This window comes from Dipodomys ordii, unplaced genomic scaffold (genome assembly GCF_000151885.1).
Source record: "Dipodomys ordii isolate 6190 unplaced genomic scaffold, Dord_2.0 Scaffold19, whole genome shotgun sequence".
NCBI classification, from domain to species: domain Eukaryota; kingdom Metazoa; phylum Chordata; class Mammalia; order Rodentia; family Heteromyidae; genus Dipodomys; species Dipodomys ordii.
In genome coordinates, this window is record NW_012267235.1 from 11,651,776 (window position 1) to 11,672,865 (window position 21,090).

General features: G+C 45.4%; 1 protein-coding gene across 1 annotated transcript in view; it reads right to left on the minus strand.

Moving 5' to 3' along the window:
- The window catches only part of Dnah2 (dynein, axonemal, heavy chain 2), a 128,575-nt gene that overhangs the window by 38,247 nt on the left and 69,238 nt on the right, over positions 1 to 21,090 (minus strand). Inside the window, exons 32-52 of the mRNA XM_013013124.1 lie at positions 20,306 to 20,409; positions 20,017 to 20,206; positions 18,856 to 19,036; positions 16,985 to 17,112; positions 15,935 to 16,087; positions 15,573 to 15,698; positions 12,316 to 12,534; positions 11,665 to 11,782; positions 11,352 to 11,488; positions 10,494 to 10,631; positions 10,252 to 10,410; positions 6,592 to 6,744; positions 6,316 to 6,407; positions 5,652 to 5,850; positions 5,280 to 5,504; positions 4,579 to 4,683; positions 1,967 to 2,155; positions 1,108 to 1,193; positions 837 to 967; positions 533 to 682; positions 200 to 367 (exon numbers count right to left, since the gene is read on the minus strand). Of these exons, the coding sequence (XP_012868578.1) occupies positions 200 to 367; positions 533 to 682; positions 837 to 967; positions 1,108 to 1,193; positions 1,967 to 2,155; positions 4,579 to 4,683; positions 5,280 to 5,504; positions 5,652 to 5,850; positions 6,316 to 6,407; positions 6,592 to 6,744; positions 10,252 to 10,410; positions 10,494 to 10,631; positions 11,352 to 11,488; positions 11,665 to 11,782; positions 12,316 to 12,534; positions 15,573 to 15,698; positions 15,935 to 16,087; positions 16,985 to 17,112; positions 18,856 to 19,036; positions 20,017 to 20,206; positions 20,306 to 20,409 (3,151 nt within the window). The remainder of the gene's footprint in view (positions 1 to 199; positions 368 to 532; positions 683 to 836; positions 968 to 1,107; positions 1,194 to 1,966; positions 2,156 to 4,578; positions 4,684 to 5,279; positions 5,505 to 5,651; positions 5,851 to 6,315; positions 6,408 to 6,591; positions 6,745 to 10,251; positions 10,411 to 10,493; positions 10,632 to 11,351; positions 11,489 to 11,664; positions 11,783 to 12,315; positions 12,535 to 15,572; positions 15,699 to 15,934; positions 16,088 to 16,984; positions 17,113 to 18,855; positions 19,037 to 20,016; positions 20,207 to 20,305; positions 20,410 to 21,090) is intronic.

Here is a 21,090-nt window from a genome sequence, read left to right on the forward strand (position 1 = left end):
AGTGGGAGAGTGCTTGCCTAGCATGCATGAAGCCCTGGGTTCCATTCCTCAGTAACCCACAAGCAGAAAAAGCTAGAAGTGGTGCTGTAGCTCAAGTGGTAGAGTGCTAGCTTTGAGCAAAAGAAGTTCAGGGACAGTGCCTAGGTCCAGAGTTCAAGCCCCAGAACTGGCAGGAAAAAAAAAAAAAAAGAAGCCATACCGTCTCGGAACTCCTGCTTCCGATAGTGTTTGGTGACTTCAATCTGAAAGGTTTCATAGTCACAAATGGATGATGCCAAACGGGCCAGGCTCTGGCGTCCACTGCCCCCGATGCCCACCAAGAGCATGTTGCCCCGAGGCTGTCCAATCACCCGCACAATCCGTGTGACTAGGAGCCGAGAGGTATAGGAAGAAGCAGGTGGCTAAAGTCCAGATGGCAATTCAGTGTTTAAACTTCACCCATCAGTCACCACTGGGGTTTGAGGGAATACCTGGGAAGGGAAACCTGGGATGGAGGCGATGGGGAAAGGGCTGGGAGGGAACAAGCACGCACTGTGTTCAATGGCCTCCCGGAAGAGCACCAGCTGCATTGGCACCACAGAAGGGGAGATGTTGTACTCATTTAAGGCTGTCTCCATGACTGTCTTCAGTAATGTCAGATCTGTCAGGTCTTCATACACCTTGGGCTCCTTCAGAAAGTCCCCTGGATCATGGAGGAAGGCTCTCAGAGTCTCCAATGTCTGGTTTCCCCCCCACCCCCCAAGACCACTTAGAGTGCTCAGTATCATTCTCTGACTCTCCTTCTAAGTCTATCCTCCTAAGTCTCAAGTCTACAGCACCCATACCTCCCGGCTCACCAAAAATAGGAGGACGTTTGTTGGGACAGAGATTATGAAATGTGAGGTCAAAGAAGGTGCCAAGTTTATCACTTATGATGCCCATAAAGGCTTCCATGTCCGCCGAATCAACCAGTCGGTCAGAGAAGACTCTGTTGGGAAACAGTTGTGTTGAGATTTGGGACCAAAGAGAAAAATGGTTCTGGAAAGAAGAGTTGGGCTAGGGAAGAAAGCAGGGATTGGGGAAAAAGGCAGAGGAAGGTTGACTCTGGCCAGGGTACAAACATATCACCTGAAGCACTCATGAATCCAGAGTCGTGTGATGCTGGATTTGGTGTCATGGAAGTTCTTGTTGGCTCTAAGCATCCCCTGGAACACCTGGGAAGAAGGAAGACTAGGATATAGAGAGAAAATAGGTTCTCTGCAGGAGTTTTACAGGTAAAGGCAAAGTACATGGCAGGTAACATCGGGAGTGTGGTTTGCTATGGAATTTGCTATGGAGAGTGTGTATGTGTGTGTGTGTTTTGTGTGTGTGTGTGTGTGTGTGTGTGTGTTCTGGGGCTTGAATTTAGGGGCTGTTTGTCCTTGAGCTTCTTTTGCTCAAGGCTAGCTCTCTACCACTTGAGATAAAGCTCAACGTCTGGCTTTTTAGTGATTAGTCAGAGATACGAGTCCCACAGACTTTCCTGTCTGTGCTGGCTTCAAACCATGATTTTCAAATCTCAACTAGGATTACAGGCTCATGCCACTGATGCCTGACTTAAGGCTTTTTTTTTTTTTTTTTTTGGCAGTTGTGTGTCTTGAATTCAGGGCCTGGGCACTTTCCCTGAGACTCTTTGTGTTCAAGCACTCTACCAGTTTGAGTCATAGTTCCACTTTCGGTTTTCATTAACTAGAGATAAGAGTCTCACAGGAACTTTTCAGCCTGGGCTAGCTATGAACTATGATGCTCAGATCTCAGCCTCCGGAGTAGCTAGGACGGCAAGCATGAGCCACCAGCACCCAGGAAGGTTTATTTTGATGAAAAGAAAAATGCCTTCGTTATACACTGAACTTTTAAAATAAAATATGATCAATAAAAAAAAGAAAAAAGAAAAATGCCTTCAAGAAGGCTGGGCCAGGCCAAAGGGTGAGGTGAAAGCAATGTTCACCTTGGAGATGTCTCGAAGGTTGAAGAGGTAATGGATCTTGGCAGGTGTGGGCAGGAAGCGCTGCACCACTGTATTGTACACGTCCAGGGTGGCCTCCGTCACTATGTTCCCAATAGGCTTCACTTCTTCCTCGAAGTCCTGAAGCTTCTGGTTGATCATAGTGCCAAATATTCGGATGATCTGGGACTCCTAGAACGAGGTTAAGACTCAATTTCCTAGGTCCCTGGCCTTGTAGTCATGGGGGACAGAACTTGCCTTACATGCAGAATTTAAAGGGGTGCCCCCCCCAAAAATCCCAGAGATCCCTTCTATCCCTTGAGCCACAACTCCAGCCCTTAAAATAATTGTGTGTGTGTGTGTGTGTGTGTGTGTGTGTGTGTGTGCCTATACTGGGGCTTTTACTTAGCTTTTCCCTTCAAGACTGACGTTCTACCACTTGAGCCACATCTCCACTTCTGGCTTTTTTTTGACTAATGAGACAAGAGCCTCACAGACTTTCCTGCCTGGGCTGGCTTTGAGCCAAAGTTCTCAGATTTCAGTGTTCTGAGTAGCTAGGATTATAAGTCTGAGCTGCCAGCACCCAGAAAAAGGAATTTTTAAATTTTTATTTATTTTTTGGTCACGGGGCTTGAACTCTGGGCCTGGGCGCTGTCCCTGAGCTCTTCAGCATAAGGCTAGCGCTCTACCACTTGAGCCACAGCATCACTTCCCGCTTTTTCTGCTTATGTGGTGCTGAGAAATCGAACCCAGGGCCTCATATATGCAAGGCAAGCACTCTACCACTGAACCCCCTTCCTAGACCTGAGGAATAATATTTTAATATAATAATTTTAAATAAAAATTTACACAAAATATCTATGATGAATAAATACAAACATTCTAAATAAAAACTGAGCCAGATATATGCATTTATCCTTTTGCTTTACTATGACTCGGTATAGCATGCTACCGATCTTTAAAATTCTATTCATTATGAATGTTTGACATTTATTATAATTATTATTATTACTTTGTTAATCATGGGGTTTAAACTCAGGACATAGCAACTGTCCCTGAGTGTTTTTTGCTTTTGCTCAAGGGTAGCACTTTACCACTTAGAGCCACAGCTCCGCTTCCAGTTTTCTGATAGTTAAGTGGAGATAAGAGTCACATGGACTTTCCTACCTAGGCTGGCTTTGAACCACGATCCTCAGATCTCAGCCTCCTGAGTAGCTAAGATTACAGATATAAGCCACAAGTGCCCAGCTTTTGTGTGTTTTTTTTAATGTTGCATTGAGAACAAAACATAGTGGTGCTCACTTATAATCCCAGTATTCAGAAGGCTGGGGCAGCTGTATTATGAATTTGAAAAGAAGTGTGTATGTGGTTGCTGTTTGGTTGGTCATGGGACTTGAACTCTAGGCCTGGGCGCTGTCCCTGAGTTCTTCAGCTGAAGGTCAGCCTTCTACCATTTGAACCACAGTGCCACTTTCAGCCTTTTCTGTTTATGTGGTACTGAGGAATCGAACCCAGGGCTTCATTCATGCAAGGCAAACACTCTACCGCTGAGTTACCTTCCTAGCCCATGTTTCTTTTATAAATTATAATTATATATAATTTATGAGTTTGAAAAGATATAGTTTTATAAATTATATATTACATGTAAGATGTATAAATACATATAAATATAATATGTGAGTATAATATTACATATGACTATATTTGTGTATGTAATATATAAATATCCAAATATGTTACATATATAATTTATAAAATATATATATATATATATACTTATATCACATATGTATATAAATGTCTATATATATACACCCATACACATACATCATATGGAACAGAATATTAAACATTGTTCTTCCTGAGAATGGTTTTTGGTTGTTTTTTTGTTTTTTGAGTCTCACAGATTTGTCTGCTCACTTTTTTTTTTTTTTGTCGGTCCTGGGGCCTAAACACTGTCCCTCAAGTTTTCAGCTCAAGGCTAGTGCTCTACCACTTGAGCCACAACACCACTTCTGGTTTTCTGAGTGGTTTATTGGAGATAGGAGTCTTATGGACTTTCCTGTCTGGGCTGGCTTTGAACCATGATCCTCAGATGTCAGCTTCCTGAGTAGCTAGGATTACAGGCGTGAGCCACTGGTGCCTGGCTTGTCTGCTCACTTCAAATCAAGATCTTTAGCTGTCAACCTCCTGAACAGCTAGGAATCTAGGCATCAGCCACCAGGACCCAGCTGGGTTTTTTTATTTTTATTTTTGTTTTTTTGGTGTCTCCTTAAATTCTGCACTGAGGTTACTGTCTCCTCGCCCTAACCCTAGCATTGGGGGCTCCTGGCTCAGTAGGATCTATCTTCCTGAGTCTGTCTAGGCCTCACAGCACTGGCACCCACTGGGCCCACTAGGCCTCACATTCCAGAGCCAGCAGGCTACCCTTCCATCTTGAAGCGCTCCTGGTTCACAGATAACAAGGCTTCTACTGATGACCCCAACCTCATGTCATCATTCTAAATGTAACTCTTCCCAGAGGCCCTTAACCCCTTCCTTGCTCTACTCTCTCATTTTCCGGAACAAATATGGTTTTGCCAGTCCCCACCCCATAGCCCTCACGATAGCCTCACTGTGGGAAAGGTCATGTTGACAATGTTGAAGCGACTCTGTAGCCTTGGGGAGATGGCAGTCCGTCCACCTCCAAGAGGGCCCATGGCAGCCATCAGGAACATGTCCTATAGAGCAAAGATGAGAAGAGACAGCAGCAAGTACGATGATGCACAGAAATAGGGAGAACAGCGGCTCCTGCCAGTAATAGTTTTGAGTTTTGTTTTTGAGACTTCCTTTGCCTGTGCTGACCCCGAACTCAGAATCCTCCTGCTTCCATGTCCTGGAATTATATGCATGCACGCCAGGTTCACCATGGGAATTTGTGCGTGTGTGCATGTGTGTGCATGCTAGTACCAGGCTCCAGCACACTCACTCATCTTTCTTGCCCATGGCTAGAACTCTACCACTTCGAACCATGCTTCCAGTCCAGAATTGTGCTGCTTAATTGGAGTCTTGTAGACTTTTTCTACCTGGGCTAGCTTTGAACTGCAATCCTCCAGGTTTCAGCCTATTAAGTAGCTATGATGACAGGCATAAGCCCCTGGTGAGGAGAGTCGATAACTTGGGAACCGGAAGTCTAGGTTGTGGGAAGAAGTAGGAATTTCTGTATGGAAGGCATCTAGGATTATAGGACTAGAGCCCAAGTTCCACGGCATAGGGATTGATTCTATTTATCACCACAGGGCCCCCGGGCCTGAGAACAAAGTCTCAGGTTGCTTACTCGGATGTACTTGATGGTCTGCTTCAAACGATCGTACCAAAAGCCATAGTCAATCCAAAGGCGGATCAGCTCCAGGGGCGGTTGGGACCCAAATGTATCCTTAGCTGGCATGTTGAGGTCATCCATAAAGGTGATCATGCTTTTGCCCCCAAATGGCACATACACACCTTTGGTTCTCTTCTCCACTCTGCTCTCAATGATACTCTGCACATTGTTGGATGTGGTCTGGGGGAAGAGGCACAATGGATACACGCCAGGAGAAATATAGGGTCAAAGAAGAGTGTCAATTTGGCACTGAGATTCTGAAGGAGAGCAGAAATCAGGGAACATTTGGGGAGCTGGTTCCCTGGCCCTGAGCCCTGCCCCACACACCTGTGCAGACATGTTGACAATAAGCACCGACCACTGGCTGGTGGGCAAGGACTGCAGAACACTCTGGGCTATGGAGGTCTTTCCGGTCCCCACGGGACCCACCAACAGGACAGGATTCTGGTTAGCCACCAAAGTGCTCACCAGGTAGTTATAGCGAACAGTGTCGATGGTGGGCACCATAATCTTATAGAAGGGAGCACTAGGGAAGGAAGAGGATCGTGTATCAAAGATCATGGGCCAACTTCTTTCTAAATCCTGCTTTACTCTCCCTCCTAGATTTATCTTCCATCAGCTCTGATTCCTGTGGGGACTGGAGATGGAGGTGTTCTCCTTAAGGGCCCTGCCCTGAGATCTCACTTCCCATATCAAGAGTCATCTCTTGGGGCTGGGAAGGTGGTTTAGTGGTAGAGTGCTTTCCTAGCATGCATGAAGCCTTGGGTTCAATTCCTCAGTACCACATAGCCGGAAAAAGCCAGAAGTGACACTGTGGTTCAAGTGGTAGAGCACCAGCCTTGAGCAAAAAAAAAAAAAAAAGCTCAGGGATGGTTGGCTCAGGCCCTGAGTTCAAACCCCAGGACTGGCAAAAAAAAAAAAAGTCATTTCTCCTTTGGGATCCATCATTCTTGACACATCTACCGATTTTAGACCCAGAACCTGCTCTCACTTTGGAGGGTAACGCCAGCTCTTAGGAAGCTTCTCTTCAAATGATGTCCAAGTCCGTATCTTGGGGTTCACATAATATTCATACACTGTGTCCTAAGGAGAGCATAGAGTTAGGTTACCAAAGCCTCCCTCCAACTCTTCTCAGCCAGACAAAGGGCTCAAAGAGCAGCAGGAGGAAGGAAGAGAGCAGAATTGCAAGGCAGAAACTTGGATCAGGCATGCCTTGTATATGCTGGAAAGGATGACAAATGGGACAACGAAGTTTCAAAGCTCTGACCTTATTGGGAAAGGAACCCTCGATTTCTCGGAGGTAACTATCAATCTTCTTGCGTCCATCCTCATCCACAGAGCCACACACAGACCAGATCATGCTGAACACAAATGTCAACTCTACCATAGCGCTATAGTTATCGCTATCCGCGGGGTTCACCTGGGGGGAAAAAGAGAAGAAATGCCTATAAGCAATGGAGAGAGGGCTGGGAATGTGGCTTAGTGGTAGAGTGCTTGCCTAGCATGCATGAAGCCTTGGGTTTGATTCCTCAGTACCACATAAACAGAAAAGGCTGGAAGTGGTGCTGTGGCTCAAGAGTGCTAGCCTTGAGCAAAAGAAGCTAGAGGACAATGTTCAGGCCCTGAGTTCAAGCCCCAGGTCTGGCGAGAGAAAGAGAGAGAGAGAGAGAGAAGATAGAGGGATTAAGTTGGGTATTGGAGTTAAGCTCACTCCTGGAATCCTAGCTACTCAGGAGGCTAAGATCTGGCTGAGATCTAAGAGTAACAGTGTGAAGGCTGGGGCAGAAAAATCCTTGACATTTTTTTTTGGTCGGTTGTGGGACTTGAACTGTGGGCCTGGGCGCTGTCCCTGAGCTCTTCAGCTCATGGTGAGTGCTCTACCACTTGAGCCACAGCACCACTTCCAGTTTTCTGGTGGTTTATTGGAGATAAGAGTCTCATGGACTTTCCTGCCTCGGTTGGCTTTGAACCATGATCCTCAGATCTCAGCCTCCTGAGAAGCTAGGATTACAGGTGTAAGCCACCTGCGCCCAGCTTCCTTGACATTCTTATATACAACAAACCAGCAAAAAGCCAAAAGTGGTGCTGTGGCTCAAAGTGGGCTAGCAAAACAGGCTAGCCTTGAGCAAAACAGTTCAGGAATAGTACTCAGGCCTTGAGTTCAAGCCCCACAACTAATAAAATAAAAATGAAAATACAATATAATACACTATACCAACTCAATAATGGAGACAGCATATTGAGAGCTCATGCTCTCAATTCCCCCACTCAGAGGGGCACATAACAGATGCTGTTCAGAAAGATGGCCAAAACCCAGAGGGCTGCCAGGCTCCAGGGGCATCGCTGAAGACAACAGTTCACCCGGCGGCCTCCTGTCATCCCTGGCCTACCACAGGAAATGCCCATGGGCTCAAGTATGGGACGTGCTTGACATAGGTTCTGCATGAAGATGCTCAGAACTTCAGATAATATGACATACAGACTATGCTGAAATTGTTCTCTGAAGAATCTTCAAATGCACAAAATATAGGTGGGAAAGTATGCTGAGAACCTATGGTGTGCCATATATAATCCAGAAGTTGTGTGTGTGTGTGTGTGTGTGTGTGTGTGTATGTGTGTGTGTGTGTGTGTGTGTGTCTGTCTGTCTGTCTGTTTCTGTGTCTGTGTGCCAGTAGTAAGTTGTGAAGTCAGAGCCTTACTTAGCTTAGTTTTTTTTCCTCCTACTTAGAAAAAAATAAGAGGAAAAAGCTCTTGCTTATTTTAACTTTTTCCATCAAGGCTAGTGCCCTACCGTTATGGGCCACAGCTCCGCTTTCAGCTTTTTGCTGGTTAATTGGAGATAAAAGTCTCTCAGATTTGTGTATCAGGGCTGGCTTCAAACCAAGATCCTCAGATCTCAGATTCCTGAGTAGTTAGGATCACAGGTTATGAGCCACCAGTGCCTGGCCAGAATTTTTTGTTGTTGTTATCAGTTGTGGGGCTTGAACTCTGGGCCTGGGCGCTGTCCCTCAGCTCTTCAGCTCAAGGCTAGTGCGCTACCACTTGAGCCATAGCACCACTTTCGGCTTTTTTTTCCCCTGCTTATGTGGTATTGAGGAATCGAACCCAGGGCCAATCGAACCCAGGGCCTCATGCATGCAAGGCAAGCGCTCTATCACTGAGCCACCTTCCCAGCCCCCTGGGCTGGCTTTGAACCAGGATCCTCAGATCTCAGCCTCCTGAGTAGCTAGGATTACAAGTGTGAGCATTAGTGCCCGGCTTTTTTTTTTCTTGCCAGTCCTAGGGCTTATACTCAAGACCTAGGTGCTGTCCCTGAGCCTCTTTGTACTCAAGGTTAGCACTCTACCACTTGAGCCACAGTGCTACTTCCAGCTTTTTCTGTGTAGTTTATTGGAGATAAAAGTCTCCCAGATTTTACTGCCTGGGCTGGCTTTGAACCACAATCTTCAGATCTCAGCTTCCTGAGTAGCTGGGATTACAGACGTGAGCCACCGGCACCCAGTGAGGCCATAATTCTTATTGTGTCCTTCAGCTCACCCCCAGCACAAAATGCTATCATCACGGCCAAGGCTTCTCCTCAGGGTCTCTGCTGCTCCACTGCCCTGCCACCCCTACCATGCCCACCTGCCAGTTTCAAACATCAGCATCTTGCCTACTCATTCTGGGTGTCTCATGTATGTCTATATTTTCCCAAAGGTTATTCACCCCCTCTGCTCCCAGAAAGCCTCCATCTCCAGCTTAACTAGACAGTCCTCCTACCCACACATGACCTTGAAAATCCATTTTGACTTTTATTAACTGCATAATGTACACCTTATATATTTTTTTTGTCGATTCTGGGATTTGCACGTAGGGTTTTAAGCTTTCAATCAGCTTTCTTTCTCAAGTCTGATATTCTACCATTTGAGCCATGCCTGTAGCCTGGCTATTTTCTGGTTAACTAGAGATGAGGTCTCCTGAACTTTTCTGCCAGGGCTAGCTCCAAACTGTAAGCCTTCAGATCTTTCCTGAGAAGGTAGGATTATTGGCAGGGGCCACACTGGTACCAAATGTGTTATAGATTTTACCTAGTGTCTATATTAATAGTCATCTGGTGACATCTTTAAAAATAATAGAAATCATTTCTAAGCAGTAATTTTATCTCCACAGAAAATATCAAATTTTGGTTCTTCCTCCAAAATTCTAAACTGAACAAAAGCTTCCTTAAGTATCAACTCATCTGGGGCTGGGAAGTTGGTTCAGTGGTAGAGCTCTTGCCTTGCATGTATGAGGCACTGGGTTTGATTCCTCAGCACCACATAAGAAAAAAGAAAAAAGCAGGAAGTAGCACTGTGGCTCCAGAGGTAGACCGCTAGCCTTGAGCTGAAGAGCTGAGGGACAGCGCCCAGGCCCAGAGTTCGAGCCCCATGACCGGACCCCCCCCCCAAAAATATATATATATATCAACTCATCCGAAATTTTCTAGAAACCTTCATCCAAATCAGCTGACAGCTCCTTCCAACAGAAATAGTTTCCAAGGGTCACACATAAATCGAATAATCATAGTTGCATTTTTGAAAGGATAGAAAAATAAGGACCAGCACCCAGAATATGGGCGGGAATTTATAGCAATGAGACTCAACTATGGTCTGTCTGTCTGTCTATCTATCTAAGCTATCATTTGTTGAGAATCTACCAGTGTTCTACCACTGAGCTACATCCCAGCCCTTGGTATATTCAATACAGAGTCTCTAAAATCTCTAGTCCCATCTTTTAGTTCAGCAAGTGTGACACAAGTATATATACACACACACACACAACCTCCCTGTATTCACAATCATCCATTGTAGTTCTGCTCCATTCAAATTTGGTACTAAAACTAAAGTTGTCCCCAGGAGGTCCTGGTTCTTAGTTTCTGCTCCCACCCTGGGCTAGGGCTGCCCCTTACCCCATTCTCAGGTGTGGCCAGGACCGAGTACAGCTTACAGAGGGAGATGATGCCACTGTACTCAGGGATGGGCACCAGCTCGATGCAGTTTTCCTTCTTAAAGGCCAGAAGCTTGTTGATGAACTTATCAAACATGCGTTGCAGGGGTTCTACCTCAGCCTGGAAGTGAACAAGAAGAGACTATTTGATCTTAATCATCTATGGGCCACTCTGATCATTCTCTCTTACTTCCCCCTTCATACCTTTGGCCTCTTATCTAGCCACGACTGAACGTAGGGCTTCCAGCCTAGGTCCACATAGTCAGTGTAGACCATGCCACAGCGGGAGACAGTAGCTGGAGAGGCCACTGCCAAGTTCTCCACTTCGAATAAAAGTGACACCTAAGGATGTATATATTTTTTAAATCAAAATTTAGTTTTCCTCTGTTTTCCTACCAATCCACAGTAATAAAAATACCCCAGAACTCATGCCCCAAGCTATGTCTCTATCAAGTAAATTACAGCAAGAATAAAGATCTGATGTATCCAAATGGTGCACTTTTTGAAAGAAAATTATTTAAGGTTATCCTTAGGAAAAAATAACCAATCTTACTTCCATAGTACCATATGCTTCCATTTACTGGAGGCACAATAAAGACCAGGCCACACAGGCCAGTGGAAACAGGCTGAGGAAGGACTAAATCTACGCCATGCTTTCTCAACACATTTTTTTTTCTCAGCAACTAGTAGACAAAGATTCCCTCCTTCCTTCCTTCCTTCCTTCCTTCCTTCCTTCCTTCCTTCCTTCCTTCCTTCCTCCCTTCCTTCCTCCTTCCCTCCCTCCCTGGCCTCCTTCTTTCCCTCCTTTCCTCTCTCCCTTCTTCCTTCTTTCCAGATGGAACCCAGGGCCTTGCACATGGTAGGTAAATACTCTATCATAGCTCCAGCCCCAGCCTAGACAAAGTATTTTGCTTCAGCCATAACCTTCCCTGAATCTAAGCATTTTCCTCCCCAGCTCTCTCCTACAGAACACTCTTCTCTTCAGATTCTGATCTCCCTCATCATCTCCTTGCAATCTCTGCAATGTCCTAGGATACTGGCTGGCAATTGGCCGGCCCCTACCTGCTCAGGCATTGCGATGCGTTCTCCATTAATCAGCGTCAACACCTTGTTGTCATCCATGACGGAGTTCATACTCTCAATCCACAGCGTGTCCACAGGACCATCAAAAAGGATCCATTTCTCATCTGGTTTCTCATCTTAATAGCAGGTGGGTAGGAAGGCAGGAGATTCCCTCCTCAATCAAGCTCCTCAGCCCATGCTTCCTTGTATTTCTGTCTCTCCCCCCCTCCATTTCTCTCCTGTCCCCAGATTCTTTGTTCTTTTAAGAGATTCAAGATTCTATTCTCCCATAGCTCCACGATCCTCTAAATACCTGCACATGCCACCCGCATGACGCTGGACAAGATGCCATCTGTCCATTCATTACTGTTCAGATCATATTCTCCATAGAGTTCTCCTAAGGACAATGCCTTAGGGTTCAAGGGGTACTCCTGAAAAAATGACACAAGGAAGAATTTGTACGTGTGTGTGTGTGTGTGTGTGTGTGTGCACGTACAGGTGTCCTAAGGTTTGAATTTAGGGCCTGGACATCCTTAAACTTTTGTGTTCAAGGCTGATGCCCTTCCACTTGAGCCATACCACTCCTACCAAACTTTTTTTCTTTTGTCGGTTGTGGAGCCTGAACTCTGGGTCTGGGCCTGGGAGCTGTCCCTCAGCCCTTTAGATCTACCACTTGAACCACAGTGCTACTTCCAGCTTTTTCTGCTTATGTGGTGCTGAGCAATCGAACCCAGGGCTTCATGCATGCAAGGCAAGCGCTCTACCACTGAGCCTCCTTCCCAGTCCCTGCACTACCAAACTCTAAGACCCCACTTTCAATCGAGCCCTGTTTCTTAGGCTCGTATATGTGCACCCCATCTCTCCCAGCTCTCCCTTGGATCAGGACCTGGCCACTGTTGACACCCAACCTCCACTACTCCTGCCTCTTGTTTCCGCCACTGACTCCAGTGTCCCAACTGCATACTTTAACAATGTTGAAGTTGGGCTCTCCAGCGCGACACAGCGAGGACAGGGAAGCCTGCAGGATTTTCCAGGAAGTAGTCTTGCTGCTGCCTGTGCAGCCCACAATCATGGTGGAGTGGCGGGAGTTCTTAGTTTCGTACAACTGGATGACCTTGGTGAGGGTGAACGGTGTGATCTGTAGGCCCATATTGAGAATCTCCTGCTCAATGGTCTCCCGTAGCTGAGGGAAGGCAAATGCAGAACGTGGGAGAGAAAAGATGAGGCCTCCAGGACTTTCAACGTCCCTATAATAACTGGATGATTTGTTCAAACCCACTGAAAATAGCATGAGAGCTCTTTGACCTTGAAACTGTTTATTGACTGGAAAGCCAGCCAGTTGCAGAGTTACTCGGTGCTGGAGTCAACCAGCCTGGTTTTCAGCTTTCAGTTAAATGATCTTCACTAAGTCACTTCTCTGAGCTTTAGTAGCTTTGTATGTACAATGTCTGACATATAGTGTTACACATTTTTCCTATTACTAGCAATAAATATTTATGAATCCCTCACAGTATGAAGTCAGTACTAGGCTAGGGATACAGTTGGGAACAAAATACATTTTTTTCCTACTGCAGAGCTTACAATCTGGTGAGAGAGCCAGTGCCAACTTGTGTGTGTGTGTGTGTGTGTGTGTGTGTGCACGCGCGTGCGCGCACGTGCGTACTGGCATGCATACATGTGCTTATGCATCCTTGGGATCAAACCCAGGACCTCTCACATGCTAGACAAGTGTGCTACTCACCTCCAGTCCTAATTGAAAAATCATTGTCCAAGTTTTAAAGTAAAGGGATGCTTATAGAACCATGACCCATATGGTTCAATCCCAAAATAGTGTGACACTTTTTTCCTCCAGGTTTTTAAAAAGCTCTCTCTCTCTCTCTCTCTCTCCCTCCTTCCCTCACCTCCCTCTCCTTCTCCCCCTCCCTCTCCCTCTTCCTCTCCCCCCACACTCTCTTCAGTACTAGGGTTTGAGCTATTTCCACTTTTTTTTTTTTGCTATTTCCACTTTTGCTCCACCACTTGAGATATGCCCCTAAGTCCTTTCATTTTAAGTTTGTTTTTCAGATAAGGCCTCACACTAACTGCCCAAGCTAGCCTCAAACCATAATCCTCCTACCTCTGCCTCCCAAGTAGCTGGGAATAGTGGCATGAGCTACCATGTTCACCTAACAGTAATTATGTTTAAGTTAATATATTCATTATGGAGGGGGCAGGAAGAAATAAAGAACAAAGTTATTCACAGCCATGAGCAGTTCAGTTGGACATGTCCTTTTAGGTTCATTGTGGACTTACAATGATCCATTTTTAGGTTAAGTAAGATCATACAGAATGGTAAGTCCTCTATACAACACCTTAATAATCACAATAAAATTCTATTTTAAAACATATCATACGCAGGCTGGGAATGTGGCTTAGTGGTAGAGCGCTTGCCTACCATATACAAAGCCCTGGGTTCAATTCCTCAGTATACCACATAAACAGAAAATGCCTGAAGTGGCACTGTGGTTCAAGTGGTAGAACGTTAGCTTTGAATAAAAAGGTCAAGGACAAATTGTAACCCCTCTGTACAGTATGTTCACAAATAAAATAAAATAAAATTAAAAAAAAAGGTCAAGGACAGTGACTAGACCCTGAGTTCAAGCCCCAAGACTGGCAGAAAAAAATCCTAATGCTACATGAATATTTTAATTTTATTTTTGTTTTATTTCTACTTATATTTTATTTTTTGTTGGTCATGGGGCTTGAACTCTGGGTCTGGATACTGCCCCTGAGCTCTTCAGCTCAAGGCAAGTGCTCTGTCACTTAAGCCACAGTACCACTTCTGGTTTTCTGGTGGTTAATCGAAGATAAAGAGTCTTACAGACTTTCCTGCCCAAGCTGGCTTTGAACCACGATCCTCCTGAGTAGCTAGGATTACAGGCATGAGCCACAGCACCCAGCTACATGAACATTTTGATAACCAAGAATGCACTCTACCATCTCAATCTGTTACAGAAAGTATGTCACTTTAAAAAACTATGTGTGTGTGTGTGTGTGTGTGTGCGTGTGTGTGTGTGTGTGTGTGTGTGTGTGTGTGTGTGCTGACACTGGGCTTGAATTTAGGGCCCCATACTCTTCTTTAGCTTTTTCAATCAAGACTGGTGATCTGCCACTTGAGCCACAACTTTATCTAGATTTTTGGTGGTTAATTGGAAAGAAAAGCTCTCAGGGATTTTTATGCCTGAATTGGCTTCAGACATTGATCTCAGCTTTCTGAGTAGGTAGATACAGTCATGAGCCACCAGCACCCAGCTTGTTTTGTGATTCTTCACATGAGTTGTTTATTTTCTGCTGTAGCAATTCTCATAGGCAAAAGTGGATGTTTCATTGCTCCAGAAATAGTTTGCTTTGCTTCTTCTAGTCACCTGGGGGCACTAACAACCTAGAACTCTTCAAAATTAAAATCTAAACTTAAAAATTACACAGCAGCGCCTGGTACTGGTCTCTCATGCCTGTAATCCTAGTTTCTCAGGAGGCTGAGATCTGAGGATCATGGATTTAAGCCAGCCCAAGCCGGAAAGCTCACAAAGGTCTTATCTCCAATTAACACCAAGAAAGCTGAACATGAAGCTGTGGCTCAAGTGGTAGAGTGCTAGCCTTGAGCAAAAATAGCTCAGGGACAGTGCCTAGGCCCTGAGTTCAAGCCTCAAGACTGGCATGAGAGAGAGACAGAGACAGAGAGACAGACAGGCAGAGACAGAGAGACAGAGAAGACAGAGAAAGAATTATTGCATGGAGATCCTTGAGCAGGTTCATCTTAGGGGTTGAGAACTGTGGTCAGAGAGTAGACTGTTTCAGCATAATATGATATATTTATTCTTTTTTTGGGGGGGGTCCAGTCATGGGGTCTGTATTCTGGGCCTGGGCGCTGTCCCTCAGCTCTTCAGCTCAAGGCTAGCGCTCTACCACTTGAGCCACAGCACCACTTCCGGCTTTTTTTTCTTTTTGCTTATGTGGTGCTGAGGAATCGAACCCAGGGCCTCAGGCATGCAAGGCAAGCGCTCTACCGCTGAGCCACCTTCCCAGCCCCATAATATGATATATTATAGATAAGGCAGTTAGAAGAGAAGTCAACTGTCTCACTCAAAGACATAGCTAGTTGATGGCAGAACAAGGCCTGGGTGCCCCACTTCCCATTTCTAGATGCACACATAAGGTCAGGGAGGGTAACAGCACAATTACCTTGCCATAGTCTATGACGGGCAGTTCAATATTGGGGAAAAGGTCTTGCACAATGGCATTGAACAGTGGCACATCAACTGACGTTAGCTTGGCAATATTCATATCTCTCATTGAGAGCAGCAGAACCTAGATGGGGAGAATAGAATCTTGAAGAACCAGGGCCTTGGCACTTACCGGTCCTCTTCTTCCCCTCAGGGCTCAGGGTTAGGAGCCAAGAGTTAGTCATAAGCAATAGGATAGCAGGTGCTTGGACAACACAGGACACAAGGCATGAAGGGGGAGCCAAAACCTGTAAAAGAGCTGGAAAGCTTTAGTGAAGAGACAATGGAGGCTATAGTGCGAGGACTGTGAACTTGGTCTACCTCTTCATCAGCCAGATCCGGCTGCAGGCGGCGCTTCTTGCCAGCATAGCGAAGGAGGGAGGTGAGGGCACGGAGGCCAAAGTCATAATGGTCTTGTCTGGAGAGCTGCTGCACAGCAAGTGAGTAGAGCGTGTAGACTTTCTTAGCCAGGATCTGAAAACCAATCAGAGGGAAAAACGATCCAGTTCTCTACTAATACATGTGTGTGTGTATGTGTGTGTGTGTGTGTGTGTGTGTTACTGGTACTAGGGGTTGAACTCAGGACCTTGTACTCTTGCTTGGCTTTTTTGCTCACAGCTGGTGCTCTACCACTTGAGCCATAGCTCCATTTTCAGCATTTTGGTTGTTCACTGGAGATAAGAGTCCCATAGACTTTTTCTGCCATGGCTGGCTTCAAATGGTGATCTTAGATCTCAGCCACTGAGTAGCTAGGACTACAGGTGAGAATTACCAATGCCTTCAATCAGGGACTTGTGATGAGAATTGGGAATGAAAAAGCCTTGTGACATTGTAGAGGGAAGGCCTCCCTTCTATGAATTCTTCTGCTTCTACTCCTACCAACCATAGCCTAAGCTCCTTGTAGGATAGCTGGTTGTGAGGCCTTCAGGGAGTCTCTGTCCAGGGAATGATTATAGAAGAGAAACAAAGTAATTGTAAGAAAAAGATTCTTGGAGCCAGGCACCAGTGGCCCATGCCTATAATCCTAACTACTCAGGAGGCTGAGATCTGAGGATCTGGGTTTAAAGTGAACCCAGGCAGGAATGTCTGTGAAACTTTTACCACAACCTGAAAACTGGAAGTGGAGCTGTGACTCAAAGTGGTAGAGCTTTCACCTTGAACTGAAGAGCTAAGGGACAACACTCAGGCCCAGAATTCAAGCCCCATGACCAATGAAGGAAAGAAGAAAGAAAGAAAGAATGAGAGAGAGAGAGAGACGGAGGGAGGGAAGGAGGGAGGGAGGGAGAGAGAGAGAGGAAGGAAGGAAGGAAGGAGACAGAAAGAAAGACAAAGAAAAGAAAAAAGAGAAAAAGAAAAGGATTCTTGGAATACCTTGCAGTTGCCAAAGCCCTCCCCAAACAGAATGATTTCTGCAATAAGGACAGAATCAGGCACCACCATGGCAATTGGACGGAACATGGATTTAAGATTTTCAGGAAGCTCTGTGCGACCAGCGTAGCCTGGAAAAGAATAACGCCTTTTAGTTAGCATCTCTTTATTTGCTTCTCTTGACTTGCTTCCCTAAACCCACTTCCCAATTAATCTCATTTTGCCCAACTCTCCCTCTATCCTTAATTTTCTCCTCAACTCCAACTGCAAGATTGCATCCTTCCTCCTCTCAGCCCTTTGCTCCCCATTCTACTTTGGTCTTCTTTGCTCTCTAGTACTTTCCTCATTTTCTGCATGGGCTTTTTCAAACGGAAATCACAGAGCTGCTGATTTCCCATCTCTCTCAGTTCTATATATAGCTTACATCAGTCCTAATAGAAATCACAGCTGTTTCCTGATTTTTTTTTCAGGACCAAAATCTTTCCCATGTTTGTTCTTTCCTAGACCCTTCCCCAGAGCTGCTCCTAAGGTACAGTAATGAGCACTCTTGAGCCTTGAATTTTAAGGTGATTCTCTGCAAAAGTATGGAAGGTGCTAGTGGCTCATGCCTGTAATCCTAGCTATTCAGTAATTCTAGCTATATCTGAGGTTTGCAATTCAAAGCCAGCTCATCAGGAAAGTATGTGAGACCCTTATTTCCAATTAGCCACCAAAAAGCTAGAAGTAGAGTTGTCATTCAAGTGGTTGATTGTTAGCCTTGAATGGAAAAAGCTAAGGAACAGTGCCCAGGAACTCAGTTCAAGCCCCACTATCAACATGCAAATGTGAAAGAAAAAAAAAGTATGACAGGTAGACCAGAACTCTGGGAGTTGGCGCAATAGGACAAGATAGCTAAGCCTTTCAACTAGGGCTACAGATAGATACAAAGTAGTAATTGACTCCTTTGGAGAGAACAGTAAGATTGACTCCCCTTCTAGGCACTGGTGGCTCAAGCCTGTAATCCTAGCTACTCAAAAGGCTGAGATCTAAGGGTTGTTTTGAAGCCAGCACAGGCAGGAAAGGCTATGAGACTCTACCTCTAACACAAAACCAGAAATAGAGATGGAGCTCAAGTGGCAGAGTTCCAGTCAATCAAAAAAGCCAAGTGAGAGCCTGAGGCTTTGAGTTTAAACCCCAATACCAATGTGTGTGTGTGTGTGTGTGTGTGTGTGTGTGTGTGTGTGTGTGTGTGTATCCTTTCTTCTCCTCTCAGAAAGTTACCTTTCTCTCAATTTTTATTGTCATAGTTTGGGTCCAAAATGATCCTCCAAGGTTAATATATTGAAGGTTTTGTTCTCAGAGGTGGGGCCTTTGGGAAGTGATTGGGTCATGAGGGTTCTAACTTTATCAATGGATTAATCCATTGATGGATTCCTAACTTAATGGGCTATTGGAGGCCTGGATATTTTAGGAGGTGGGGCTTAGTCACTGGATACAGGGGATGTGCCCCCTGCAGGCTAAATTTGTTCCTTGCATGCCTCTTTTCCTTCTCTTCTTATCCTTCTCCCTCCTCCTCCACTGCCTTCTTCTTTCCTCTTCCTGGATATCATAAAGTGAGCTCTGCTCTATCCCCATGGTCCCCTCTATGATGCTCTTCCTTCCACAGGCTCCCAAAAAAAGGGAGCCAGGTGATTGTGAGCTACAACTTCTGAAAACATGAGCCAAAATAAATCCTCACTCCTTCAAGTTAATTTTTGCAGGTATTTTGTCACAGCAACAGAAAGCTGACTAATGCAAGTGTCTTTAGCCAGCTCTTACTTGGCTTAAACAGTGGCTTGTTTTGAATAACTAGCTCTCCAACCTTCCAGACGCTTCATCAACTGCTAGCCACCTACCAGGATTCATGGTAATGAAGATGCCACAGGACCACACCAGATTTATTTCAAAGCCTTCAAAATAGAAACGGAGAAGACCAGCAGCCAAAGCAGACAGGATGGACAGGATCTGCTGGGCCACCACTGACAATACCTCAATGTTGATGCGGTTAAACTCATCAAAGCAGCCCCAGGCTCCGGTCTGTGTGGGGAGGAATGGAGGGAGAGTCACTGGGAGCAAGAGAGATTTCCCCCCCAAGATGCCTGAACATGTGATTCACATATTTTTGGTAGGCAAGATGGCCCCCGAAATATGATACCAGATTAGTTCTGCTGTTGCTTCTTCTTCTTCTTCTTCTTTCTTCTTCTTCTTCTTCTTGGTACCATTCTTGGGCCTTGAACTCAGGGCCTAGGCACTATCCCTGAGCTTCTTTTGCTCAAGACTAGCATTCTTCCACTTGGTCACTGCACCACTTTTGGCTTTTTCTGAGTAGTTTACTGGAGATGAGTCTCACTAACTTTTCTGCCCAGGATGGTTTCAAATTGCAATCCTCAGACCTCAGCCTCCAGAGTAACTAGGCTTACAAGCATGAACTACCAGCACCTAGCCCTGTTGTAACTTTTTTTTGTTTTGTTGGTTGTGGAGCCTCGGTGCTGTTCCTGAGCTTTATTGTTCAAGATTAGTGCTCTGCCACTTTGAGCCATAGCTCTAATTCTGGTTTTTTAGTGGTTAATTAGAGATAAGAGTCTCCTGGCCTTTCCTGCCTGGGCTAGTTTTGAACCAAGATCCCTAGATCTCAGCCTCCTGAGTACCTAGGATTACAGGCATGAGCCACCAGTACCAGATCTGTTGTAATTTCTTACTAGAGCAGTCCATCAGACAGGACAGCCTGAGGTCATACTAGAAAAGGTATGAGTTGGAAAGAGAAGACAGGAAATTTGTGTGCATGGAATAATTACTGTGTGCTTGGCACTTTTACATGATCTTTATTTAATCCTTATCTAATCTTCTGACTTTGCAAGCAAGCAATGAGAAGCTCAGGGATTTCCCAACTGTAAGCATTATCTGAAACAATGCTGTGGGATAAACTCCAAGACTGAGCGAGATTTGGGTGTTCAGTTGCCTTTCTAGAAGTCATAGGTATGAAAGGGACCCCTGGGTCAAGGTAGCAGGACACTAACCTGGGCCAGGCCTGAGTACATTCGACCCATGGATTTATAGTCCAGGCCCTCAGAGCAGTTGACCACGATGACATATATACCCAGGCCCTTGCCCAGGTCCTTAACAGTCTCTGTCTTTCCAGTGCCCGCTGGACCTTTGGGGGAGCCCCCTCGATGCAGGTGCAGTGCGGTGGTCAGTGTCATGTAACACCTGTAAATTGAGCACAAGACTTGGGTCAGATTCCTACAAGCCTCTATTGGCTCTGCGGCCATCACCCCAACCACTCTTATTCATCTTCAAAGGTCAGACCTGTCTGTCAGTGGGGTGATGACCAGCCTGCCAGAGTTCCCCAAATATTCATAACCATACTGGAATTGTGTATTGGTCTGACGGATTATGCAGTCATCAAAATCCTGGGGAAACAATTCAGAATGAGATTGGGGTAGTCTGGGATGAGGAGGAGGACTCAAAGGGGGCAGAGGATTGTAGGCAGATGAGGGAATCCATTTGTGAGTTAGAAGGAAGGAATGGCTTGTGGCCAAGATGGAAATAGGGTTCATGCTGCATGTGTACTCTGAGCTGCAGCAACAACTCTTATTAAGTCGCTGTCGAGAGTTGCCCATAGGAAGCACTACCTGGAATAATTTAAGTTTTCATTTCTGAATTAGAAGGTGAGACAGAGTTAAGAATTGGAGTAGGATACTGTAATAAGACTATGAGTCATACCAGAGTATTATTGCATTTAGAAAATATGAATTTAAAGCCTGATGCTGGTGGCTCATGCCTGTAATCCTAACTACTCAGGAGACTGAGCTCTAAGGATTATAGCTCAAAGCCAACTTGAGCACACAAATCTATGAGACACTTTTTTTTTTGGTTTGGTCATGAGGCCTGAACTCTGGGCCTGGGCGCTGTCCCTCAGCTCTTCAGCTCAAGGCTAGTGCTCTACCACTTGAGCCACAGAGCCAGTTCCAGCTTTTTTCTTTTTGCTTATGTGGTGCTGAGGAATCGAACCCATTGCCTCATGCATGCAAGGCAAGTGCTCTACCACTGAGCCACCTTCCCATCCCAGCCCTCTATGAGACTCTTTTTTT